Below are 24022 nucleotides of genomic sequence, written 5' to 3' on the forward strand. Positions count from 1 at the left end.
GGGAGACTGCGAAGGAATACCAGGGGCGCTACGCAGAGGCAGGCAGTGACAAACCCCCTCTTGCCTTGAAAACCCTGCAGCGTCGCCATAAATCTAGCTGTGACTTGACGGCGCTTCCCATTGCCAAGTTGCTTCAACAATGTAGCGTTGGCACGGCAGCTTGCTTTGTTTTATAAATGTCACAAAACTCAGAAGGGCTGGAAGGTCTGCAGCCGCTGGCCATCTGCTACCTTAGCATGCCTGCATTTTAATTTTACATGACACCAGAAGACAGACTTGTTCCTCGTTTCCAAAGTTCATCTTCCCTGTGCACAAAACGCCACTACAAGAACAAAAGATTTCTGGTTGACCAAGTATGGTATGTAACACAAACACATGATTATATAAACTCGAGCAATCCACACGGGATCTTAAGATTTTCTTTCGCTTTAAAGATTGGTGCAACTTGTGCTGTTAGTTCCTGGAGTGTTGCCTCCCATTCAAAGCAAAGGCATATCCAAGAGGCAAAGCTATAGAATTCTCAAAACTTGATACAGGAAAACACTAGCCCTTTAGGTATTATTACAACAAGCACGGTACCAGCATAGTAAAACCTTTCTCAGGTTAAAAAAGAGATCCCTGATGACTATGGCACTGAAAAAGGCAGGTTAATACATACGTCAAAGCAGGAAGTGTGAAATACCTGTATACACAGAAAAAGGCACCCATATTTAAACTACACATTTCAGAATTCAACGTTTCACTTCAACATCGATAGACTTCTCGAAATTCACATATACTCTGTAGTAGCCTGAAAGCGGCAACTTTTAGACTTGGCTGTTTGCTGTGGTGTAAATGTGTATTGTTTCAGCTCATAAACTCCCCCCCTCCCCACAAAGACACATCACAGATTAATTAAGAGCAGAGTCCAGATCCAGTGCGGCTGGAAAGTGGAGAAATCTCAAGGCGGTTTGGCTTTAGTGTTATGACCTGCCACTACCTACCAAATATTTGGTCAAGAGTAGCATCAGCTTCCAATCTATTACACAGAAACACTGTCCAGCTGAGGAGGAGGAAGTTTTTCCTAGTTTCAACTCCAGGTGCAAGAAGATATATTTTCTGGAGTATCCCCTACGTGCTGAGGTGTTTGAGTGCCGGTCTCATGACGTATCATTGCAGAAGTCTCGTTTCTCACAACGCAACGAGCATTATATATGTAGTGCAAAATAAAGCCTCGTATTATGCCAGCCCAAAGCCTTCAATTTCTGCCCCTTCGAGGCCAGCTAAATCCCATTCACAGTCCTGGGCTTCCATGCGACGGAAGCCGAAGAGAGATTTCCGGGTAACAGCTGAACAGCCACATTTGTAAGCCCCAGTTCAATTATCACCAAGCCGTTCTGTGGCCGCCGAATCTGGATATGGTTGTGAACCCACTGCCTGTGGATTCTCCAAAGACAACTATGAGTTAAGAGAATGGAATATATTACTCCATTTGTTAATTCAGCACCCAAAAAGAACGCAGCTTTATGGTCAGCAAGTTCTGGTACTGCTGAAGAACGACATTAATTAAACACTCAAAAATGCTTTACATGTTTTTTAACAGTCAGAGTTCTCTTTTTTTAAAAGGCAGAAGGCAGTAGTGTCATTCAGTGTTCAAAGGAAGGCACTGCACTTAAAATAGCCACTTTTTCAGTAGTGTTTTCAGTTAAAAATTCGGCAGCTAATCAGCTTTCACAACCCTTCTGCCCACTGCTCTGATGCTCAGACTGGTCACTTTGCAGCTTCCTTGAGCTAAGAAAATGATATCTTCTTGTTGGTTTCAAAAACCCATTCCAAGAGCCACACATGCGTAGTATTTTGGCCTACAACTACAGTAGATCTGAACAGAAGGAGGGCAGTTTTTCTTCACTGCAACATGATATCCTTAAGGTTCTCCTGAAGGATTGTATCCTTCACTGCGTGGAACACAAAGCGGATGTTTTCAGTGTCTATGGCGGTAGTGAAATGGTGGAAGAGGGGCTTACTGCGATTCCGCCTCTTCCGGTCAAAGCACTGCACCAGGTAACGCTGAACATCCTCCAGCCTGTGAGGGTCACCTCTGAAGTCTGAGAAGTACTTCTTAATACTGACGCTCCTTACTTTCTCCACAAGGAGGTCCATTTTATTCAGGAACAGAATGATGGACACGTTAAAAAAGAGCTTGTTGTTGACAATGGTCTCGAAGATGTTCATGGATTCCACCAGTCTGTTTGTGCGCCTGTCTTCCATGAGGACCTGGTCGTATTCACTGGAGGAGACCATGAATAATATAGACGTTATCCCGTCAAAGCACTGAAACCATTTCTGGCGCTGGGATCGTTGTCCGCCCACATCAACCATTTTGAAAGGAATCTTCTTGATGATGAAGTCATGCTCCACAATACCCTTAGTAGCTTTTCTAGCCAGCAAAATGTCTTGCTTACTGGGAAAATAGTTCTGCAAGAAGGGAGAGATATAAGGACAAGGTAACACATCAGGCAGAGGAACAACGGGAGCTAGAGATACAGTGATGATGGGGAAGAGAGTGGGAGAGAAGATAAACTTGAGGACCAGTCCCACAAGACTTGCTCAGCTACAAAAAACATGGGTCGAGTCAAATTTCATTCATTTCAAAGGATCACATGGTCAGCTCTCAGCCACTCAAAGGATTTTCACCATATCCCCTGGGCTGCGTAAACTGGCCAAAAGCAAATTCAGTAAAAGGAGACACTTGGATAGATTTACAAGCCTCTTCAGTATCATATCCTTTGAAGCAGCCTATGGTAATCTTGCAACCTACACAAGAAATACCTGGAGTTTCTGATAAGCCAAGCTCTGCAAAAGTTTCAGCATTGTTGGTACAGGCCAAGTCACACTGCTACAGTATACGAAAGGAACAGATGAGATGCATCTAAAAGGTTGTGCTATCCATTTGCTACAGCAATAATTCTTGGTGTTTGTTTTTCTCCCCCCACCTCTGGTCTCTGACAAAAGGAACAGGAGAAACACCTCCCTCCCAGTCCAATGATAGCCATTGTGCTGCTGTGCTCTAAGGTCTGATTCAGGAACCTCCTTTCTGCGGGCCCAGGCAATGCTCCATGATGCCTCTAGGTGCCAACAGTGCAGTATTCACTGCAACACACAAGTCTCACTTGCTGACAGCTCCATGCAATTGAGATACTGTTTTGGAGTTCTCTAACAGTCTACATCGGTGGTTTTCTGCAGCTCATGGGGAAGCCACCTTTGCAACTGCTGTCAACCATATTCCCTTCCATCCCTAGCATGAGGCTGACACTTTATCCATTCCTCCAGTGGTGGCTGTTTCAAGGCAGAAACCACCCGTCCACCGGAAGTCCCAACAGGCAAGGATCACTTTCCTGAAACATGAGGCAGGTGCCGCATTGGAGAAGAGGGATCAGAAGAGCCATATGTAGTTCCTGTCTACTGGTACGACCCCCGCCCCCAAGGTGCTTGCGATCTGCTTCATGCGGACTGCTGGTGGTATCTGGCCCTTGGGTAGCTCATTTAACTTTGACCAGAACAAGGGCTTTTTCAGTCGTGACCCCAACCTGGTGGAATGCTCTGTCTGAAGAGGCTCATGTCCTGTGGGACCTTGTCTAGGTGCTGCAGGGGCTGTAAGAAAGAATTATTCCTCCAGGCATTCCATTGAGGCAGTCTTACTGGGCATATTTATGAGCTTCTCTCGTCACGCCAGACTGCCAGTGTGTTGGACTGTTTTACAGGATATTTCTATTTTTATTTATATGTTGTATTTATGTTGTTAATTGCCTCAATGGTTTGAAAAAAGAATGTTTCTGCATTTAAGCTGTTTTCCTGTGCTGATTGGAAAGAACTGGAAACAGTTTTTTAAAAAGACAGTGGAAGATAAAAAGCAGAGTTTAACCCTGCTTGGAAGTTCTGTAGTCCTGCCTTGGCCGGGGAGGGTGCGTCACAAACCGCAAAAACAAACAAACAAACAAGCAAACATTTGGAGGCACATTAAATCCTATGAACTTTCCCCATAACGTGTTGAATGCTATTTCTTTCACAAACAATATATGGAGTTCTTAACGATCAATGTATAGAGTTGAAACAAACAGCATGTACATTAAGATACTGGTGGTAGACGAATCTTACCAGTTGACCAATCCGGTCCAGATTATCCAGGAAATATTTTATCGATTCACCCTGTTGAGAAAAAGAGGAGGACATCTGTGGATAAGGTTTACAAAGCCCAATGTCATAAAACAAGTTATTTGTTTTGCCACACATGCCAACCTTTATTGCCAGAATAAGCAAGTTCCTAACTATAAATTAACCGAGACTGTAACAAATGAAAAACAGCAGTATTCCAGGGGTCCCCAACATGGTGCCTATGGGCACCATGGTCCCCACCAACACTTTTCCTGGCACCTGCCAAGTGCTTTTAGAAAGTGGCGAGGGTGGGGCTTTTCCCAGCAAGGCTTCTGATTGCCGCCACTGCACAAGGATATTCACTGTGTGATTGAAGGTCAGCTGCAGCAGACCTTTTGTGGCTTAGGGTTGCCAGGTCCAGGTTGGGAAATTCCTGGAGATTTGAGAGGTTGAGTAGGACTTCAGTGGGGTATGATGCCATAGAGTCTACCTTCCAAAGCAGCCTTTTTCTCCAGGAGAAATGATATCTGTCGCCTGGAGATCAATTCTAATCCCAAGAGATCTCCAGACACCACCTGGAAGTTGGCAACCCTAGGCTGCCTCCACCTCCAGTGGCAGCCATTTTGTGGCTATGTCCACCACCTTGTTTCAGAATTCCTAAACTGCCCACAGGCTCAAAAAGGTTAGGGACCCCTGTATATTCCGTAGTAAGCTATAAAGTTTCTTACTAATTAAGCTGAAGACCTTTAATACTTCTAGAAGAGTACAGATACTAGAGGCTATCCTGTTCAAGCACCACTGAACTTCCAACATGAATGGGCCAGCTGATCCAGCATGGCCTTTCTTATGTTCTTATGAACATCAAGACTCCCTTAATTACTCTTAGCATATGTGTTCTTACATTCCATGTTCCTATTATATGAGTCGAACAGCAGAACGTTCTTTCGGCTTTAGTCCAATCGCATCATTAAGAACAGCACTACTTGTCCTCTGCTCTTCCCCAGTAGCTGATTGAGTGCCATCCGACCTGGGGGTTCCATCTTCCAGCACTATATCTTTTTCTATTTTGGATTGTCTCATCATAGGGTTTTCAAGGTAAAGGTTGGTCAGAAGTGGTTTACCAGTGCCTTCTTCTGCGCAGTACTAACCAGGGTTAGCTGTAGTGGCAGCCGTTGTCTACGAAAGATCCTCCGCCAGTGTCACCTTCCACTACTGCTGCTGCCCGGTAGCTAACCTTCAAGGATTCCTCTGCCCCCATCACCACTGGAACTGCCTGTTCACTTCTGCGGATGGGGCCATTAATCCCTTAAGGGGGTGGATGCATCTTCGTCTGGTGTCTCAGCTGTGACCATTCCGTCTTGAGTGACTCTGCTAGGAGTTTGGTCTCTTGATAAGAGTCTAGACCCCTGATGGTATTGCTCTCAGCTTCCCTGCCACACACAACTCCCCCTCACCATGCTAAGGTGTGCATCCAAAAGGGGGATTTTACCCAACAGTTTGAAACAGCTTGTGCAACTTTTTCCATCCTCGATAATTCCCCAGTCTCCTACTCCCATTCACGACAGCTTCTGCAGTTTCAAAACACCTGCAAACTTCCCTCCTGATCCCAAGTCAGGTGCGTAAAAGACTCACATAGGCCGCTGCATGTAAGTCCCATGGCCATCACAACACAACTCATGATGCCCCTGGTCTGTACATATAGACCAGGGTAACAGACCCTTCGTGGGTCAGAGAGACAGAGGCTGCTGCAATCTTGCATTAGCTCCATCATCTGATGACAAAGTAGAGCGAAGAGGGCAACCACACAAAACTAGGAAACTGACTAGGATATGACAGCATTGAGGAATTCTTGTATAGTCTGTCACTCATTTATGCATATCGCATAGTCCCAGATTTAAGAGAAGCCATGTTGCTGGCACATTTCCAATAAAAACTTCAAGAATTCATTTGTATTAAATCCCAGTTTGCTCACCTTCTCTTAGAATTAGATTTCATTGGTTTCTCACTCCAAGCTAATAGCAGCAAGGAATGTTAACAAAGAGCAAAGGAAGCAGAACAGTCTGAAGCTGAAGCAGAACTGTCGCAAAATCCCCCAGAGCTCCACCTTTTATCATTCTCTTTTAAAGGATTAATTTGCTGAGTCCCCAGTTGCCAGTTTGCTTTGCTGTATACAAGACTGCATTCTCGTTAATATCCTGTTTCTCTTAACCAACGCAGAAACTTGGATGACTCATAGTGACACTGCATCTCTCCTCTCTAATGCTGTATATGCTCTGAGTCAGTCCTGCCAAGTGGAACCACACAGGAGGTGAAGTTCCCATTGTTGACCAGCGGCAGTGAGTCACCATACATCTGGGAATCGGAAAAATTCAGAACTATTAACTGCAGGGCTGAAATAAGCCAGGAATCCCATACTGCAGCATTATTTTGAACCACATTTCACTTTCTTTGTAGACCAGGAACACACATTTTGGAGCGCTTTGGCCATAAACAGCAACTTATGGGCCCAGGAATTTTCACTTGCAATGCTTAAAGGATTGGATGGTATGGCCTTCAATCTCATCCATACACAGGATGGGTCGGGGGAGGAGACAGGGCAAGCATATATGTTGCCTCTCAGCCCACCAAGCACATCTGACTGCCTCCAACATCAAGGTGGTGTATAATACTCAAGTGTACTATTCAAAGTATGTAGGCTGGTGTTGCACAACGGATTTCTGAGATAAAATCCAGAACCAGCAACACAGCCAAAGTCTTTGCACATAGGACCTGTATAAGTCTTACATACCCATGAGCAGTGCTAGAGGCAAGGTCTGTTCTTGCCCTTCTCCCCTCAAACAACAGGAAAGCAGGCACAGGTCTGATCCTATCTGACCCACTGGTAACAAGAAAGAAGACCTCGTCTACACATTCACAACCCACATACTCAGAAATTGACAAAGGTACCAAGAGCATACAACTGGAAGCAGAAATATCAGTGTTAAATTTGTTGCAACATGATAAAGATTTAAATAAAATAAATGTCAAGCATAGTCAGTAGAAGAATTTTTTTTCTTCATACATTAACCAACCATGACACAACCTCCTAAGGAGGTCTCCCACAGTCAAAGTCAAGTGAATTAGTAATTGCTAAGTAAACCGCCAACTGCAGAAGTTTTACTTATAGGTTTAGCAAGATATCTGAAAATTTTTGAACTAAATAAACCCTATTACACATTTTTTAAAAAATTTGTAGGATGGAAGTTTTTTTCCTGAACTGGCTGTTAAAAATAGTTTGTTCTCAATTATGTTCTAAAACTAGATCACCATCTATATTTGCCATTTTCTTTTGTCCCAGGACCTTCTGACACAGATTTAATTTAGTCTTCCTGATTTTGCTTCTGTGAAGCTCAGTGGCTAAATTTAGAACAGACAATTTAAGGTTAAAAGCTAGGATGATACTTGCAAAAATACGGCAAAATGAGAAGGCTGACATATACTTACTGGAGACATTTCAGCTTACATGCTCACAGCCTATTTCATCAAGGGGTTTAGAGACAATCAAACCAAATCTTTCCTGCTGTTCTTGCAAAGCTAATCTAATTATGCCCCCATTGAGAATTAACAACATTCGGGGGGGGGGGGGAAACCACCCAGTTTTTACAAATCCTTTTGGAGACTGTTATTAAAACACACTCACAACTTGATGGCCTAGTTTTGCTGGCATCTTCCATAAGTTCCCTGTTGACCATCGGCCTCTATACTCCTTGATGATTTCATGAGGAAACTTACTCTGGGTACTGCTATGGGCTGGCAGGCTGGGCCCATATCTGGCATGGCTGACACACAGCTGTCTCAGGATCTGTGTGTGTGTGTGTGTGTGTGTGCGCACTGCTGGAGGTTCTGGTGGTTCACTTTTGTTTAGGGAGTCACAGCAGTTTGACCACTCTGGGCTGCAGATTTTATCATTCAGCTCTCCACAACACGAACATTAATTATTCCAGGACTACTAGGCCATCTCTAGGGATGCACCCATCCTATACCTATATATGATTTTAAAGAGGTTAATAAAACTGGAAAAGCTCTATTATCTGTAGTTGTCTGCATGACTAATAAGCCATGGAACAGGATCAAATGGTCACACAATATTCTCATCTAATGAGGCATGGTTTGGGGCCAGGGTGGATTGCTTTAAGTCAAGGCACTAAGATTCAAATTCTTACATCACTAAGAAAGGGTCAATTTCTCTTTTAATGATGTTTGCAGCTTTCTAGAGAGGCAATGAGGGCATTAACAGGTTCCACTGCAAGGTGACAGTAGCAATACTTTGCTCACAGGCTTTTAAAGCTACTCATATTTTGTAGCATGGCAAGATACAAGACTGAGAACATTCACCCTTCCTCAAGACAGCAGCTTGTCAGCAGACTGCACAAACAATGCAATTCTGATATGTATTGCATTTCTTTTAAAAAGTAAACTGATATTACAATGGAAAGAGGCTGCAGCCTTCTTTCTACTTGGCTAACAGGAGAGAGGTTCATAGCGTTCCGAAACAAAACGCTTTACATAAAGATGAACTATTATAAGCCATTTTTTTCTGACTAGAAATTTTCCAAGCTTATTTTTCCAGATATAAATTTTTTTATAACTAGAGCTCAGTTAAGCGGCTTCTTCTGGTGATGCGGTAGAGTAAGTCACCCTCTCAGGACCCATACCTGACGTTTGTTCAGGAGCAGAGCCAAACGAAGCACAAACCAGCCACTGTCTGAACTGTAGAAAATGAGTGTTGCTCAGAGAAGACATTTGAAAGGTGTCAATAAATTACTCCCCAGACTTTTTAGTTTCTCAGAGGACACCTTGAAGGATGTTTCTGGAAGATTCTCCACTCCCGAAAGAGACTTTAAGTAAACAATCGAGTCAACAACACACTTCCTTCACATAGCCTCTTCTCTTCAAACATAGCTGGAAATTGGTGGTAAGGTGATATTTGGATATATTACAGAGGTCTAAGGCTTTATTCCCAACTAAGCTGACATTTAATGCTGACTCCCTTTTAATAAAGGGGCTTCTACACAATTAAAAAAAATTAAAAGTCAATGGGCTAAGAAGTGGGCAGCTCTGCTTAGGATGGCATGTTAGCCACACACACACAGTTATCTTTCCTCACAGGCTGTTCTAAAGGATTGGTGCCACAATCACAACTGAGCTGCAGCTCACTTAATTAATACACTTAAGGGAAGTTCTCAGTTAAAAGCCAGTACTTCAAAAGCACTACAAAGTGCCCACCTACCCCCAGCTTTACATCCACGTAGTAGTGCAGAGCTCTGACAGATTCCACTAGTAGCTCCTACAGGTCTACTCACCTTTATCGCCAGAGCTGACACACACTTGACACAATCTTGATTTAGCCTCCCATATTTCTTAGGCAATTCAATGTTTGTCAAAGTTCTCTGACTGAATCCCGGGCTAGTTATGTATAAGCTGTTTCATCAAAAGCCAAGGTCTGTCCACCAGACTGAACTTTAGCGGTACACATCTATTGCACGATGGAAAAAAGAGTAGGCTGCACTACTAACTTAGCCAATGTAACAGTTTGGTTTGCAGTTTCCTCCCTTGTTTCTCACAATGCATGCCAGCAATTTTTGACGGGAATGGAGAAGTTGTTCACAAGTCCAGCAGACATTACACCCTTACTAAGTCTTACATGCTATTCTGAACATACCTCAGTTTAGCTAAGATTTGGGGATAGGATCAAGGAGGATTAAACGGTCCTGTTAGAAGAAAGCAAATAGGTTTCTGAACGTGCACACACACACACACAAACCTGTTCTCAGTATCAAAGAGAGCATCCAAAATACAATTCTGGACACAGCTACCCAAATATTGACTGAATATAATATTTACTGAAACTATTGAGAGTCATGGAGGATAAAAACAAGTTTTAGAAGCGCTTCTGAAGATAAATGGCATAGTATTAGCTTTCTGCCGGCCATTCAAGCGCTCTCTCTGTAGCTTGAGTAGAAACTGAAGAAGGCTAAGAAAGTAGGTCCTATTTAGATAAGATTCCTTAAACACAGACTGAAAATATGGAGGCTGGGAAACAGAGCTACATACCGTACTTATTTCAAAAGAATTTTTATTCTGCTCTCCCCCACCCCAAAAAAGAGCGCGAGAAGACAGAAATTTGACAATGTAGCACACATACACAATGAAGCTTCTGTCACTCACAGACTTGCCTACATAGAACAGACAGTGGGACTTCCCAGGAGACAGATGGGGAAAGCTGGTGTAGTGTGCTTTATGCAGAGGAAAGCACAGAAAATACTGCTATTGTAGAATCCACCCACGCAGCGCTGGAAGTCTCAAGGTCCCAGACAAGGATTCACAGCCAGAACTTTGATGAATTGGGTGCTAAGCAGAATGTCAACAGCAAATGCTTACATACAGCTTCTGTCTTACCAAAGTTGTTTCTCATTTCTACCGGGGCAACGGTCAATTAACGCAAGCCTCATGCTCCTAATAAATTACATCACCATCTTTACACTTACCAAGTCAGAACATCCATATATCAGCAACTCTTAGCTATGGACAGTTAAATTGGAAGGTTGCTTTCAGACAGATTGATTGCTCTGGCAGATATTTAATACATAAATTGTAGTTTGGTGGATACCGATGCCATTAAGCTGAAAGCTACACAAGTGCGCCTGATTTGGCAGCTCCACCCACTTTCATCCCAAATCACTGCCATTCGGTGTACTGAAACTGCACCTGTAACAGGTGTTGGGTTGGATGGAACTTGTGGCAAAAGCTCATAATGACATGGTCTGGCTCCCTGTCATCACAAACCAGCAGCAAGCTTGTGTCAAACTTGGGAGAGGCACAACCGGGGTAGATATGTAACATGACCCCCTTCCACTTCTCGAGACCTAGGCTTTGATCCTCAATTTAAAACTTATTATAAAAAAGGGAAGATCACACTATTTATTGAAAAATTAAAGTTTGCTGGATGCGCTGCAGCATTCTGGACTTTTATAAGAAAGTTTCTGGTGGGAGCTCAGCTCTCGTGGGACAATAATCACATAGTTCCTCCATTGCGGGGGGAGGGGGGATTAGCAAAGGTATTCTTGGGGAATAGGCCTTAGAACAAAAACAATTATATCTAGTTTTGAAGTTATAATACTATCATATTGTCACTGGAAAGATGGGCAGGGGACCAGTCCTGAGAACATGGAAGAAAATTCATGTGTGCAGCTTGCTTCTAAAAACACCGCAAAGCCAAACCCCCCCCTCCCCATTCTATTCAAACACCCGAGCACCAAACACTGGTTCAAGTGTTCAGAGTGCATGTGCAAGATCACATAGGCATGTTAAGGGGCCAGCAGGCTCAGGGTGAGGTGCTTCAACAAAGGCAGAAATAAACAAAGAGAGACTATGAAGCTGGAGAGGAATGACCCAGTTACAGTGCCTAAATACTGCTGATTTATTACACCTAGATTAAACTAGCAGCTTTTAGTAAGCTTCCGGCTGAATTTTTCTGCAGCCAGCAAATATTAACACAAATGTAAAAAAATGTAAAAATCTGCAAAAGACCAAGTTGGCTCAGATAGAACTGAAAAGGCTTCTTCTAAAACTTCTATATCTGTTAACCTACATTGACTCACTTAGTCTACTTATTTCTTTATTAAAATATATGTATGCCACTTTTCCTCCATTAGTCACAGCAGCCCATTACCTAGTACAAGTTTTCCATCTTTGTTTCAAGTTACTGATCACGATGTATTTATAGCACTATGACAGTTTGCTGGGAAGATGACCACTTCTTAAACCAGAGTGCTCTGATAACTGCTTTTTTATTCAGCACAGCCTGCTGCACTCACCAGCTGATATTCACTGCGACGGCTGAACGCCTCCTTAATCCCAGAATCCTTCCACAGGCCGCTCAGAGCAGGTACGTACAACTGGAAGGTGCAAGGTTCGATGGGCATCCCAGCTTTACTTTCAAAGGCCATTAGAAACATCCCGTGCTTCTCATTCTCCGAGTACTCCCAAGGGATCCCTAGTTTGTCCCGTGCATCAACCAGAACTCTGCAGCCCTAGAAAAACAAAACAAAAACAGACACACTCATTGGTTAGTGAAATAAAACCAATACATTGCATCCAAGAAAGAGTTACATCAAATTTAGATTTGGGATCTTGGTCAAATTACCAGGCAAGAATTGTAGATATCAAAAGACTCCCTTAGGTAAGTAGCTCCCTACATTTTATGGCATCATAGGATCCACCTAATAGCAGAGGCAGAAGTAAAGGACCCCTTTCCCTAGGCTGGAAAGGAGGGGCTCAATTTACGAATGCAGACACCAACATTTAGAGTATAAGAAGCCCCAGCTCTGAGAACTCCTCCCAAAGCATTTGCCACGAACACACCCTTTCTCCAGGTAATTCTTTTATTTACCTACTGGCATTTCTGTACAACTTTGCACATGCTCAAACATACAAAACCCTTGTTTGTTTGTTTTTAAAAAGCAAACACAGCTTTTTATAACCCTACACAGGAGATAACCCTACGTAGATCACAAGTATCAAGGCATCAGGACCACATCCATTTCCTGCATAGCAAGTGGCCTCCGTTGTGCTCTGACCTGGTGTTCTCTAAAGCTTTTGGAAGGGACTGAATCACGAGACTTTTAGAAGTCTAACTAGCAGGATTTTGTTTTTATTATAGTTCTAACAAAGCAATGCTTTACATGTTTGACCAAGTTTGTTTTTAAAAGCTCAAGCGCCAACTCTTATGCAGCCTCTTATTTTCAGCCTCAGGTTTTCTTCACATCCGCCAAGCAGCAAGTCCAAAGTTGAGCTGAACAATCCCTTAGAAACCTTCAAGATAAAATGGTAATGAAAACAAGGCTTGACTCGTATGCTGCAGGAGGAAGAAACCAAACTCTCGACAAATTAGCAGGATGCTGCTCATTTGTAAACCAGAACGAAGATACTTTAAGGCTGCCAGCCTGAGCAGAGTGGGAATTGCTGCACCTCTATTACTCCAGCTCAAGGGCAGCTGGTGGTTACATGGAGACATTTTTAATTATCAGGCTGGGCTCTTTCTAATGCAGCTTTTCTAATGTAAACACTGAGCCGTCTTGAATGCCTATTACTTCATCTCTATACAATGTAATCCTCCACATAGGCTGTTCAAGGGGCGCATGCCTTTGCTCCAAAGCACAGAATACAGATATTAAAGCCTTGTAAAAGGAGGCTATAAACTCAGGACGTGGAGTGAGGATTTTGTTTCACTGGATTATGACTACAAGCTTAAAGCCTTGCTCTCATTCCCATGCACTGATGGTTTCCCCACCCCCTCACCAAAGCCACTGGTTGTTATAAGTGTTCTTGAGTAAATCAAAGACCAATGGAGAAGTTTAACACAAATGTTAATATTCAGTGGTTACTTTGAGGAGTTAAATTCTGTCCTATCACCTCTACATGCTTAGTAGCCATTTGCAGATGAAGTCTAACTGAACTCCCTCTTCTTCTGAACGAGAACATGCTTAATAGTATTTGATTAAAGGAATCACTGCTCTGGGGCCATTTTCCATCTTCCACACCTCTTAACTCTGGGTTGCCAATATTAAAGTCGTGATACAGCACACACAAGCCAGAGCTCTGACCTTTCACCTGCTTAGGCTCCAGCACTCTAAAGCCCTTTAACTCACCCAGCTAAGCCTTACTTCACTTAAGGAGCTTTCAAACACTTTTAACCCTCACCATCTCGCAGCTGCAGCCCTGCCTGAAAGATTCTCCACACTGGGGAATGAGATCATAATAGCTGCTTATCAGAACCACGGCACAATACCAGTTTTCTTCATTGATAGTACTTCTTCTGTGCCCCTCGTTCCCATACAGCAGCTGCTATTTCCCATCCCACCCCTTCCCCAAAAGCTCTTTCCAAGCAGGGAGGCTTCTTGAGCTGTGCAACTTATAGGTGATGTTTCTTCCTTTGAGCGAAACAGGGAGTGGCAGTGACATTGATCGTGATCCCTGGAGCAGCCCTTCGGAGGGATGCAATATCTTTAAAAGACTTGACTGCACAGAGGCAGAACTTGGGCAATTAATCCCATGGTACTTCGATAATAATTCCAAAAGTTCCTCCTGAAACTAACTAAGAACAAGCCAATGCAAGCTCAAGATCTATCTGCCGGCCCACCTTTGACCCCAAAGCAGCCTCTATGTCGTCCTTATATGAAGTCTTCCAGATCAAACACTGACAGTATCCTGGCAATACAAGTTGTCAGCAGGGCTACTCAGAAGTTTAAAAGTTCTACTGAGCACACTTGTGTACATTCCCTGGCTCTATTTCCCCCCTCAATGGGGAGCATAGTTATGCTCAAGCATTGAGCTGCACATCAAGTTCCAACTTAAAAGGTAACCGGGGAAAAACTGTGGCACACCTGTTCACCTTCAGAGGTATCCCCCAGTACATTATCCCAGTACTATTAGCAACATAATGAAAATGCAGAGAATATATATATATATATATATATATATATATGGCTCAATGGGCAGCTGCAGGAAATCACTTTCATTCAATAGCATCTGTTTCAACAGGTTTGCTGCAAGGATGAAATACACAAAAGATGATGCTTCACCCTTGAAAACAGACCATAAAATCTAGAAGAAAATGCACAGGCTCTTGCAATCCTGTATTACCTCCAGAGATGAGCAAGTGGGCTACGGTATAAAAATGAAATATTAACGTAACAGCTTGGAAAAAAGGGACTCTCTTGTTCTTCTTGCAAACAAGCCACTCTGCCACCTCTGTAGGGAGGACAATAGAAGACAGCAACTGATTCCGTATTTTAAGAAAACAACTAAAGACAAGTTGCCGTAATCAGTTGTTGACATGAAAGCTGGGAGAACAGCAACGGTTTGGCCCATTTTTACTGAAGATCCTGTTTCCAGGGATCCAGACTGCATTAGGCTAACATGGGAGGGCATCTGATATGTACTCAGGGGAACAATTAAATTCTAGAAAATAGTGGGGCATGCCAGACTATCTTGCTTTTATTATAACTGCACAATCAAGTTACTCAAATGAAGTTATCCTACTGTTTTCAAACGTTGCGTTTTACTTAGAAATTTTATAGCATGCCTTTCGACAGAATAATTTTCAAGGCAGGGAGCAAACGTAAAACCAATATACAATTAAAGCATCAATAAAAACCTGCAGGAGGCAATAAGCAGAAAATAACAAGTACTTCCTATAAAAGTAAATGGGCATGTTAACCATAACAGCCCTGTCTATCGTCTTTAAATTCCGCTGATGTCCAGATGTGATCATAGTTTGCAGCTCATTTTTATTCATATTTTACAGAAGGGGAGCAGTGTTTCAAGGCAATCTCATATTCAGGAATGTCTGGATCTCCTAACATATGCTTTGTTTACTTGGCATAAAAGCAAACAGGCATTAGCCATGCTTCTTTGCTTCACCCACCCCCAAACGTACAATACAGTGCAGTTTAAAAAGAAGTCAAAAGCATTCTCAGTATCAGCCCAAGTAAAGTATGTTGCAAGAATACTTACACCCAAATCATCTTCTGGCAAGCAGCCTAAAGCATGAAGTCAAAGAACTGGGACTAACAACGAAATGTTAGTACTCACAAATTAAGTAGAAACACATCATTGGGGTTGGATGACCTTTATCCAAGGATTTTTTTTTAAAAAAGGAAACTCAAATATCATATTATTCATGTTTTAAAGCACCAGCCTCATTTTCTGAAGCCTGATTTGCAAGAATGGTAACTCTTACAATATCATGATTGCTGAGAGATATGTTGGAGGCAAGTGGTTCCTTTGATTATGACACGTCCCTAGTGCTACATGCTGATGGTATTCATTAGCCCATGTCACAACACAATCAGCTGAGCACCCGCCTCCACATCCCAATAATAAACTGAAAGATCAGGAGAACAAGACCACCTACATGGAAATGGAAAAATGCATAACCATTCCTAAGGTACTAAATCTCAAACCACCTGCACTCATAACAAACCAAAAGCACATACCTTTGATACAGAAGGCAATTAAGCAAATGTTGAACCCAAAAAAGAGATAAAGTTCTGGTTTACTTACAATTTGGCTCTAATACACCAAAACCTGATGTCATAAAAATATACTAGAACAGACATAAAAACACTAGAACAGTCATAAAAATACACTAGAACAGACACTGTCCAAAGCATTTTTAGGCATACCCAAGGGCTCCTATGCACCTGATGGGAGTGAACTTTTTCTTCTTTGAACACCATACCTCATGTCACATCACAAATTGCTTTGTAAATTCCTGCAAGTTTCAAAATAATGCTATGTTTCTGTTCATTAAAAAAACCAAAACTGAAGTCCTGTTGGGTGTGCAGAATAAATTGTGCGTTTCTTTGTCCTGTGGCCACCATGACTTAATTTTCTTCTACTGAAAAGTTCAATCATCTCAGAAATGTTCCTTTCCAAGAATAATATGCATGACCCATCAAGAAAGCACTCACAACTCACAGCTTTTTAATTAATGATGGCTGTATTTTAAAAAATGAATATTACTAGACTTCCTGAAAAATCCTATTTTCAAGCTCATATTCTGAGTGCTGGCTTACAATACTCAGGACTAAGCACAACAAGAATCAAGATTTTTCCAACCATATTTCTTTAAAAAGTTATCTATGAAAAGCACATTTCTAAGCCTGAGAGCTGGACAGCAAAACCTGAAAACAAATCTGTGCAGTTAGCAAGGTGTGTGTGTATCCTACACAATTCCCTGCCCTTCCATCTCCAAGCCTTCCCTGCATAGTTATTTGGAAATGGGCAGATGTCATACTTATTCATGTTATTATTTCTATACCTCCCCCAACATCAGTGGGCTCAAGGTGGCCCGCGTAGCATTTACGGTATAAGTGATCATTTAAAAGACTGTAAGATTTTAACTAATTCTAAAAACCAATAAAAATTTATTTTATACAACCTGGCAGTATAAAAACCTCCTGTTTGGCAGTCAGCAGCAATCTGTGCCGCCCTCTCGAACACGACTACCTTACACATTTGGTGGAAGACAGGAGGCTGCAGAATTGATCACAGCTGGTAGTCAGTTCCAGAGCAGATACTGAAAAAGCCCTGGAACTGATTGTGTTCCCTCCCTTAGGTAAGTTAGGACAGACGACAAACTGACATGGTAAGCGGAACTGGTGCACAGGTGTATACAAGGATAGGCTGCCCTTTAAATGCATGCAAAATGGCATGCACTCTATCCATGTGAGTGAAAGTAAAAAACAAAGGAAGCAGCCATTCCATATTTATGATCCCCAGGAGCACACAAGCTGTGCAGCACGGCCTCAAGCCATCCTCCAACCTCACATTATGATTCCCTGGGGACACCACCACCTTTTACATACGCATGCTGATGGCACACATCTTCATCACCTTTCTGCTCCTCCCAATTTTGAACCGAAGGCACCACAACTGCCACCAACTGGACTACCTGCCTCCAGCCTACATTAGTTATGGATACACTGCAGTGCCAAGTTGCTCCTGTTATTCTGGAGAATATTTATAGAGAGGATGATGGAATCGAGGACCAACCCACTACACTCATGTTAAGCAGATTCTCATGGGAGAAGTCTTGCAAGGCAAAATTCCTCCTGCCATCCACTTCCCCACTTTGACATACACTGGGTCCATGGTGGTAGCAAACATATGCTCCCACATTCCCAGTGTCCTCCCTTTCACTCTTACCAGAAGTACCTCTTACCTGGAGAATATGTGTTTCAATCAAACCTGCCGAACCTGTGACATCAGGCTAAGCACAGCCTTTCTGGTGCATTCTTCAAGGTTCAGCCCCTTGAAGAATAAGACAGGCTACTGCCCTTACCCAGCCCAGCATCATGAGACAGATGTGGAGCAAAGGGTAGTTACAGCAATGGTTCCCGCTTGCAGGTCAACTGCTGGATGGGCTCAGGTCTTGGCCACTAACCCCATTCCTTTTCAGAGGGGCCCACTAACTAAAATGGCTGCTGACTAGGTTATAGCAACTACCAACTGGAAATCTGCTTCTCAAGCTGCATGTTTGGCCTCCTTAAAAAGGGAAACCATGCAGAAGGATCAGATAACACTGTTACTGCCCAAACCAGTACTACTGAGCCAGAAGTACAAAGAGTAACCATCTCATCGGCCCCATTAAAATGTCATTGGGGTGGTATGCAATGGAGCCACGTAGGATGAATCAGGCAGCCACAGCGCTCAGGTCATGAAGAACTGGCTCTGATTGATGGTCAAATCTGAACTCAGCTATGCATTCAGTTAGGTGCCCATAAGCAAATAATACAAACTAAAACTGCAGAAAGCAGACCCTGAGAAACTATGTCGAGGGAAAGTATTAACATACCCAGCCTTACAGGATCGCTGACATAATAACTATGACTTGTCAGAGCTAGTCTAACCTTTAAAGGATTACTATTTCAGTCACCCTGATCACACAGGAAAAGCAATAAACAAAGTATTATTATTTTGTTATGTTCTAAAGTTGGTCTGTTTCCTACCCTCATCTCTCCTTACTTCCTGCTCTTCCCATCTTGCGCCTCACAGGGATGGTCAAGATTAACATCAAGACTCTGGCCCAACCGACAGTGTCTCTCTCTAGCCAGAAGGTTTATATCCTGCCCTTCTTCCAAGACCCTCATTCAGAGCGATCTATGTGAGCCTTCATTCCCCACTTTATACTCGCAACAACCCTGAGAGGTTGGTTAAGCGGAGACTGTCCGTTTCATAGCAGTGGGGAGTGTCTGCGATTTGAAGAAAGGTCAAGAGAGTGTGTAAACACACACAGGATGTAAACATTAAGCATTCTGGCCTACAAACAATAAGGATTTGTTTACTGTTTATATACTACCGTCAACATTTAAATGTTTTCCAAAGATCAGAAAACTGGCAATGGTTTACCTGCGCATTGCAGGATTGCCTGTGCCAGCGGAACATGTTTCCCAAAGCTGACTTTACTACGACTAGTTTGTAAAGACTGACAGAAAAACACATTAATGTAATTTTTCTACAAAAAAAGTATATCAGTAGCAGACCTTATAATCAGTAAGAAAATGTATGCGAACTAGAGCAACTAACATTGTTACTGTTTAAAAAACATTTTTTTCATAATTTAAGAAGTCCCCCTGTATGAAACAAAGTTTACATCTTTTACCCACTGGACGTTTAAGGGAAAAAAACAAACTAGCAAACATATTGTTATGGACTGACAGCCTGCCTCACAGCATTGTCAATGAATGTGGTCACAGCACTGGGGTTCTAAGGTTCTAACCTACCTCACAGGGCTGTTGTGAGGATAAAAAACAGGGTAAAGGGACAAAAACTGATAAGGCCAGTCTCCCTCAGCCCAGCCCACCTAAGAGGGGGCTTGTTTGCTGGCTGAGCTCTGCGGGTACTTTGTTTTAGTGCCATCTGATGTTTTAGACCATATTTTAGACTGTTGAGAATTATACACACACACACACACTTTTAGAAGTATTATGATTTGTATGTTGATTTTAACGTTGTTGCCTGCCCTGAGCCCAGCTTTGGCTGGGGAGGGCAGGTTAGAAACAGAAATAAATAAATGAAACAGGAGAAGGAAGCCCCAGGAACCCCACTGGGCATCCTCAGATCTGCCATTCTCGCTCCTACCTCACAGGGCTGCTTGTAAGGTCAAAACAGGAGAAGGGGAAAAAACTCGAGAAGGCCAGTCTCCCTCAGCGCAGCCCACCAACAGGGCTGGTTGTAAGGGAAAAAAACAAGAGAAGGGCCCCCCACGAACCCCATTGGGTATCCTCGGAGCTGCCATTCTTGCTCCTACCTAACAGGGCTGTTGTGAGAATAAAAACAGGGTAAGGGACAAAAACCAAGAAGGCCAGTCTCTTTCAACACAGCCCACCTCACAGGGCTGTTTGTAAGGGGGGGAACAAAAGAAGTGAGGCCGACGAACCCCATTGGCCATCCTCGGAGCTGCCCATTCTTGCCCCTACCTCACAGGGCAGTCGTGCGGCCCTACTCTCCCTCCCACCCCTAGGGTTGCCAGGTCCTTCTTCACCACTGGTCTTTGGGAGGGAGCCTAAGGAGGGCAGGGCTTGGGGAGGGGCTTCCATGCCACAGAGTCCAATGGCCAAAGCGGCCATTTTTCTCCAGGTGAACTGATCTCTATCGGCTGGAGAGCAGTGGCATTGCTACACATCGCCATTTCTTACCCTTCGTGGGAGGCATAATGTAACCTACACCTTGTGAATTTGTGAATATGTGAAACTGTAAGAAGAATATCCATTGAAGGACTGATGAAGAATAATTAATAATTTGAAACAGCAGTATCCTCATTGTGAACTTGGCTTCTATACAAGATAGGACATTTTGGAGGACTTTTATTCATAGGGTTGCCATGAGTTGGAAGCGACTTGACGGCACTTAACACACACACACACACACACACAAAGACTACATGGAAAAAATTACCTGATGACGACGAATGTACTCTATTAGAGACATTTTAAAATTCTTATTTGAATTTCCTCTATATACGTAATCGTTACCTGTATGGTATATCTTGTTGTCCCATTGTAGGTCTCATATGTCTGTTTGCTCTGTTTGTTGTGTATATATATCAACATAGTTGTATCTAATTCACAGTGGGTAGCTGTGTTAGTCTGTCTGCAGCAGTAGAAAAGGGCAAGAGTCCAGTAGCACCTTAAAGACTAACAAAAAATTTTTGTTAGTCTTTAAGGTGCTACTGGACTCTTGCCCTTTTCTACTATAGTTGTATCTAGTTAAGTAGCACACATAAATCTATTTTGGCACTGTATACGTTTTTCGCTCCTGAACCGATTTCCTAATCTCCTTGATACTAGTACAGGGGTCTGCAAACTGCGGCTCCGGAGCCGCATACGGCTCTTTGGCCCATTGAGCGTGGCTCTCCGAACTTGGTTTGGAGCCCCTGCTCTCGCACCCGCTCGTGCTGGCAGCTGGGCTGCGGAGCCGGCGCACATGAGAGAGCGAGAGAGCAGGCGAGTGGGCACGCTGTCTCCCCCCCACCGCCATGGAGAATGGCCAGGTCCCCCTTTCCCTTGCCCTCAATGGTTGGGAGGCTAAAGCCTCCCCTCCCCTCTAGCCGTGTGATTGCTGTGCAGGCGGCTCGGCGGTTCCTGCCCCCCCGCCCGCCTATCAGCTGTTGGGCGGGGTGGGCTTCCTTTGGTAGTCCCATTGGGAGGCCAAGTCTACCCACTGGCTTTCTTGGCGGTAGACCTGGACGCTGAGGAGGGGAAAAAGTCCCCCTTCAGAGGCCAGGTCTACCCATTGGCTTCTATGGGCCTCCGAAGGCCAGGTCTACTGCCAAGAAAGCCAATGGGTAGACATGGCCTCCCAATGGGACTCAGCCGGAGGCCAAGTCTACCAATAGGCTTTTACGGCAGTAGACCAGGCCTCCAGACGAGGACTCCGGACGGGGAGGGGGCAATGGCAGGGACTTACAATTTAATTTTTACCAATAAATAAGATCACTATTAAGCACGATATCAAGTTTTATTCAGTGTACCTATAGCTTAATTCATTCATTCATAGACCTTTATTGGCATAAACCTATAGCTTAATTAAGACAACACTTTAATTAAAGTTTATTAAGTTAATAATCAGTGTCCCTACCTATATAGTTTAAGAAATTGGGCTCTCAAAAAAAAACCTCAACCGTTGTACTGTTGATGTTCGGCTCTTTTGACTAACGAGTTTGCCGACCCCCGTACCAGTACAGCGGGGTCTCATTTCGTCTCCCGCTACCTGGAGGTTGGCAACCCGCCTACTCGCCTCGCAGGGCCGCCCCCCAAGCCCCGCCCCCTCTCCCTCCGCCCTCGCGGGGATGCTGCGCGGCGCCCCGTCGCACTACTCCCCCCCTCCGCTCGCCTCGCAGGGCCCCGCCCCCTCCGCCCTACCTCGCGGGGATGCTGTGCGGCGCCCCGCCCCCTTCTCCCCCACCATCCCCCCCGCCCCCGCCGGCCCACCTTGAGGACGTTCTCGTAGATGGTGGCGCGGAAGTCGAGCAGGGCCTTCTGGTCGAACTCGCGCCCGTGGATGATGCGCATCTGCTTGAGGAAGGTGGACTTGCCGCTCTCGCCGGCGCCCAGCAGCAGGATCTTCACCAGGCGCCGCACCGAGCGCCGCTCGCGGGCCAGCATGGCGTCGATCTCCCGGCTCCGCCGCCGCGCCTCGCGCTCGCCGTCGCGGCCGCCCTCCTTGCCCTCGCCGCCGGCCGCCCGCTCCCGCCCGCCTCGGCTGGGCGCGTCGGCGGGCAGGAGGCAGCGGCTCAGCGTCCGCACCACCCCGGACATGGCGGCGGAGGAGGAGGAGAGGGGAGGCGGCCCGGCAGCGAGCGAGGGGGCTCGGCCTCTTCCTCCTCCTCCGGCATCGGCGACCGCCTCGGCGGCGAGGGGAGGGCGCGGCCCGCGGCCAGACGGACGCCGCCGCCGCCGCCGCCTCAGTTATTCTCCTCAGGGGCGAAAACGCCCGATTATTCCCTCACACGATATCCCAGTCACAAAAAGGGCGGGAAAAGAAGGCCCAACCGTCGCTTTTCTGCCGTTGGGGGTTACCTCGGGGGGGGGGGCCGCCGCCTGTTCCTCCCCCTCTCGCAACTCTTTCTCGGTCACCCTTCTGGAGACTCTTTTTTCCCCCCTCACACAACGACGGGCAAGCCAGGCGTCAACCGATTGGACCCGGCCTCCGTCCGTCGACCGCAGCCTCGCCTTCCCATTGGGTGAGTGTCAGGGCGGGGGCGGGGAGGAAGGAATGGGAAAGGGAGGGACGGGGGGAGGGGCTTCCCGCAGTGGGCGAGGGGCGGGGATGAAGGCGGCCGGCGGACGCGGCTCTGCCAATCAGAACGGGATGAGGAAAAAGGGTGGGCGGCTGTGCCAATCAGAACGGGTTGAGGAAAAAGGGTAGGCGGCTGTGCCAATCGAACGGGATGAGAAAAAGGGTAGGCGGCCATTGGCGGGAGGGGGAGGAAAAAAGCTGGCTGGAGGAGCGGCGGATGCGTGGGAGGGGGAGGAGTTTCCCCCCCTCCTGAGAATGGAGAAGAGCAGCGTCCCTCGTTCATTGGATGGGGATTTTAGTGATGTCATTCTTCAAGGAATTTATGAATGGGAGGGGGAGAAAGGATGGGAAAGGGCGCATGTATACATATGTAGCCTTGTAGTCAAGTTTATTGTATAAGGCCGTAGGCCATTACAATCTAAAACCGTATAGTAGCAGGTTAAAATAGGCAGAACCAGAATCATTAAAAGAATACAAAAATTTTTAAAAATGTAGTCATCTCTGAAATACCTTTACTACAAACAATCCAATGACACAGAGCAGCGTGCAAGCTTTCACATTTCCCAGAAGTCTTCCACAGCCCAGAGGTTGCAAAATAATTTTTAAAAGGAGATATCCTCATGCCAGGTTGTGGTGAAACTTCTAGCCAGGTGAAGGAAGTTAAGGTTTCAGGCCAAGGGTCATAAAAAGCAAACGGCAATCAAACAATTAAGCTCCATACCAACATGCTTGCAAGGAACTTTAGCGTCCGTCCTGTTCTTTTGTGCAGCCCTGCCACCAGATATCTTTTAATCAGCTCCAGTGGTCTGATTTGCTTAAAAGTATTCTTCCACCTTCCAGTGTGTTGTCAACTCCACCTATTGTGTCACCCATTTTTTAAGTTGTACCCGCCACCCTGTGTCTGAACAGCAAAGATGCCTGCAGGCTCAAAAAGGTTGAGGACCCCTGGTGTAGAGATCCTAACAGGGGGAGTAGCAATCCCAATAATATACAGCCAATGGCAGACACTTCAACTAGTTCTGCTTTCTAGGGGTTGGCCCTGTTG

General features: G+C 44.8%; 1 protein-coding gene across 1 annotated transcript; it reads right to left on the reverse strand.

Annotated features, from left to right (window-relative positions):
* Positions 1–1834: 1834 nt before the first annotated feature.
* Positions 1835–22496, reverse strand: GNA12 (G protein subunit alpha 12). Its single transcript, XM_056866191.1, has 4 exons — positions 22170–22496; positions 11988–12203; positions 4135–4185; positions 1835–2454 (listed from the first exon to the last, which is right to left on the reverse strand). Exons 1-4 carry the CDS (start codon positions 22494–22496, stop codon positions 1885–1887), a joined length of 1164 nt encoding a protein of 387 aa, XP_056722169.1. The 3' UTR covers positions 1835–1884.
* Positions 22497–24022: the final 1526 nt, after the last annotated feature.

This window comes from Euleptes europaea, chromosome 21 (genome assembly GCF_029931775.1).
Source record: "Euleptes europaea isolate rEulEur1 chromosome 21, rEulEur1.hap1, whole genome shotgun sequence".
Classification (NCBI taxonomy): domain Eukaryota; kingdom Metazoa; phylum Chordata; class Lepidosauria; order Squamata; family Sphaerodactylidae; genus Euleptes; species Euleptes europaea.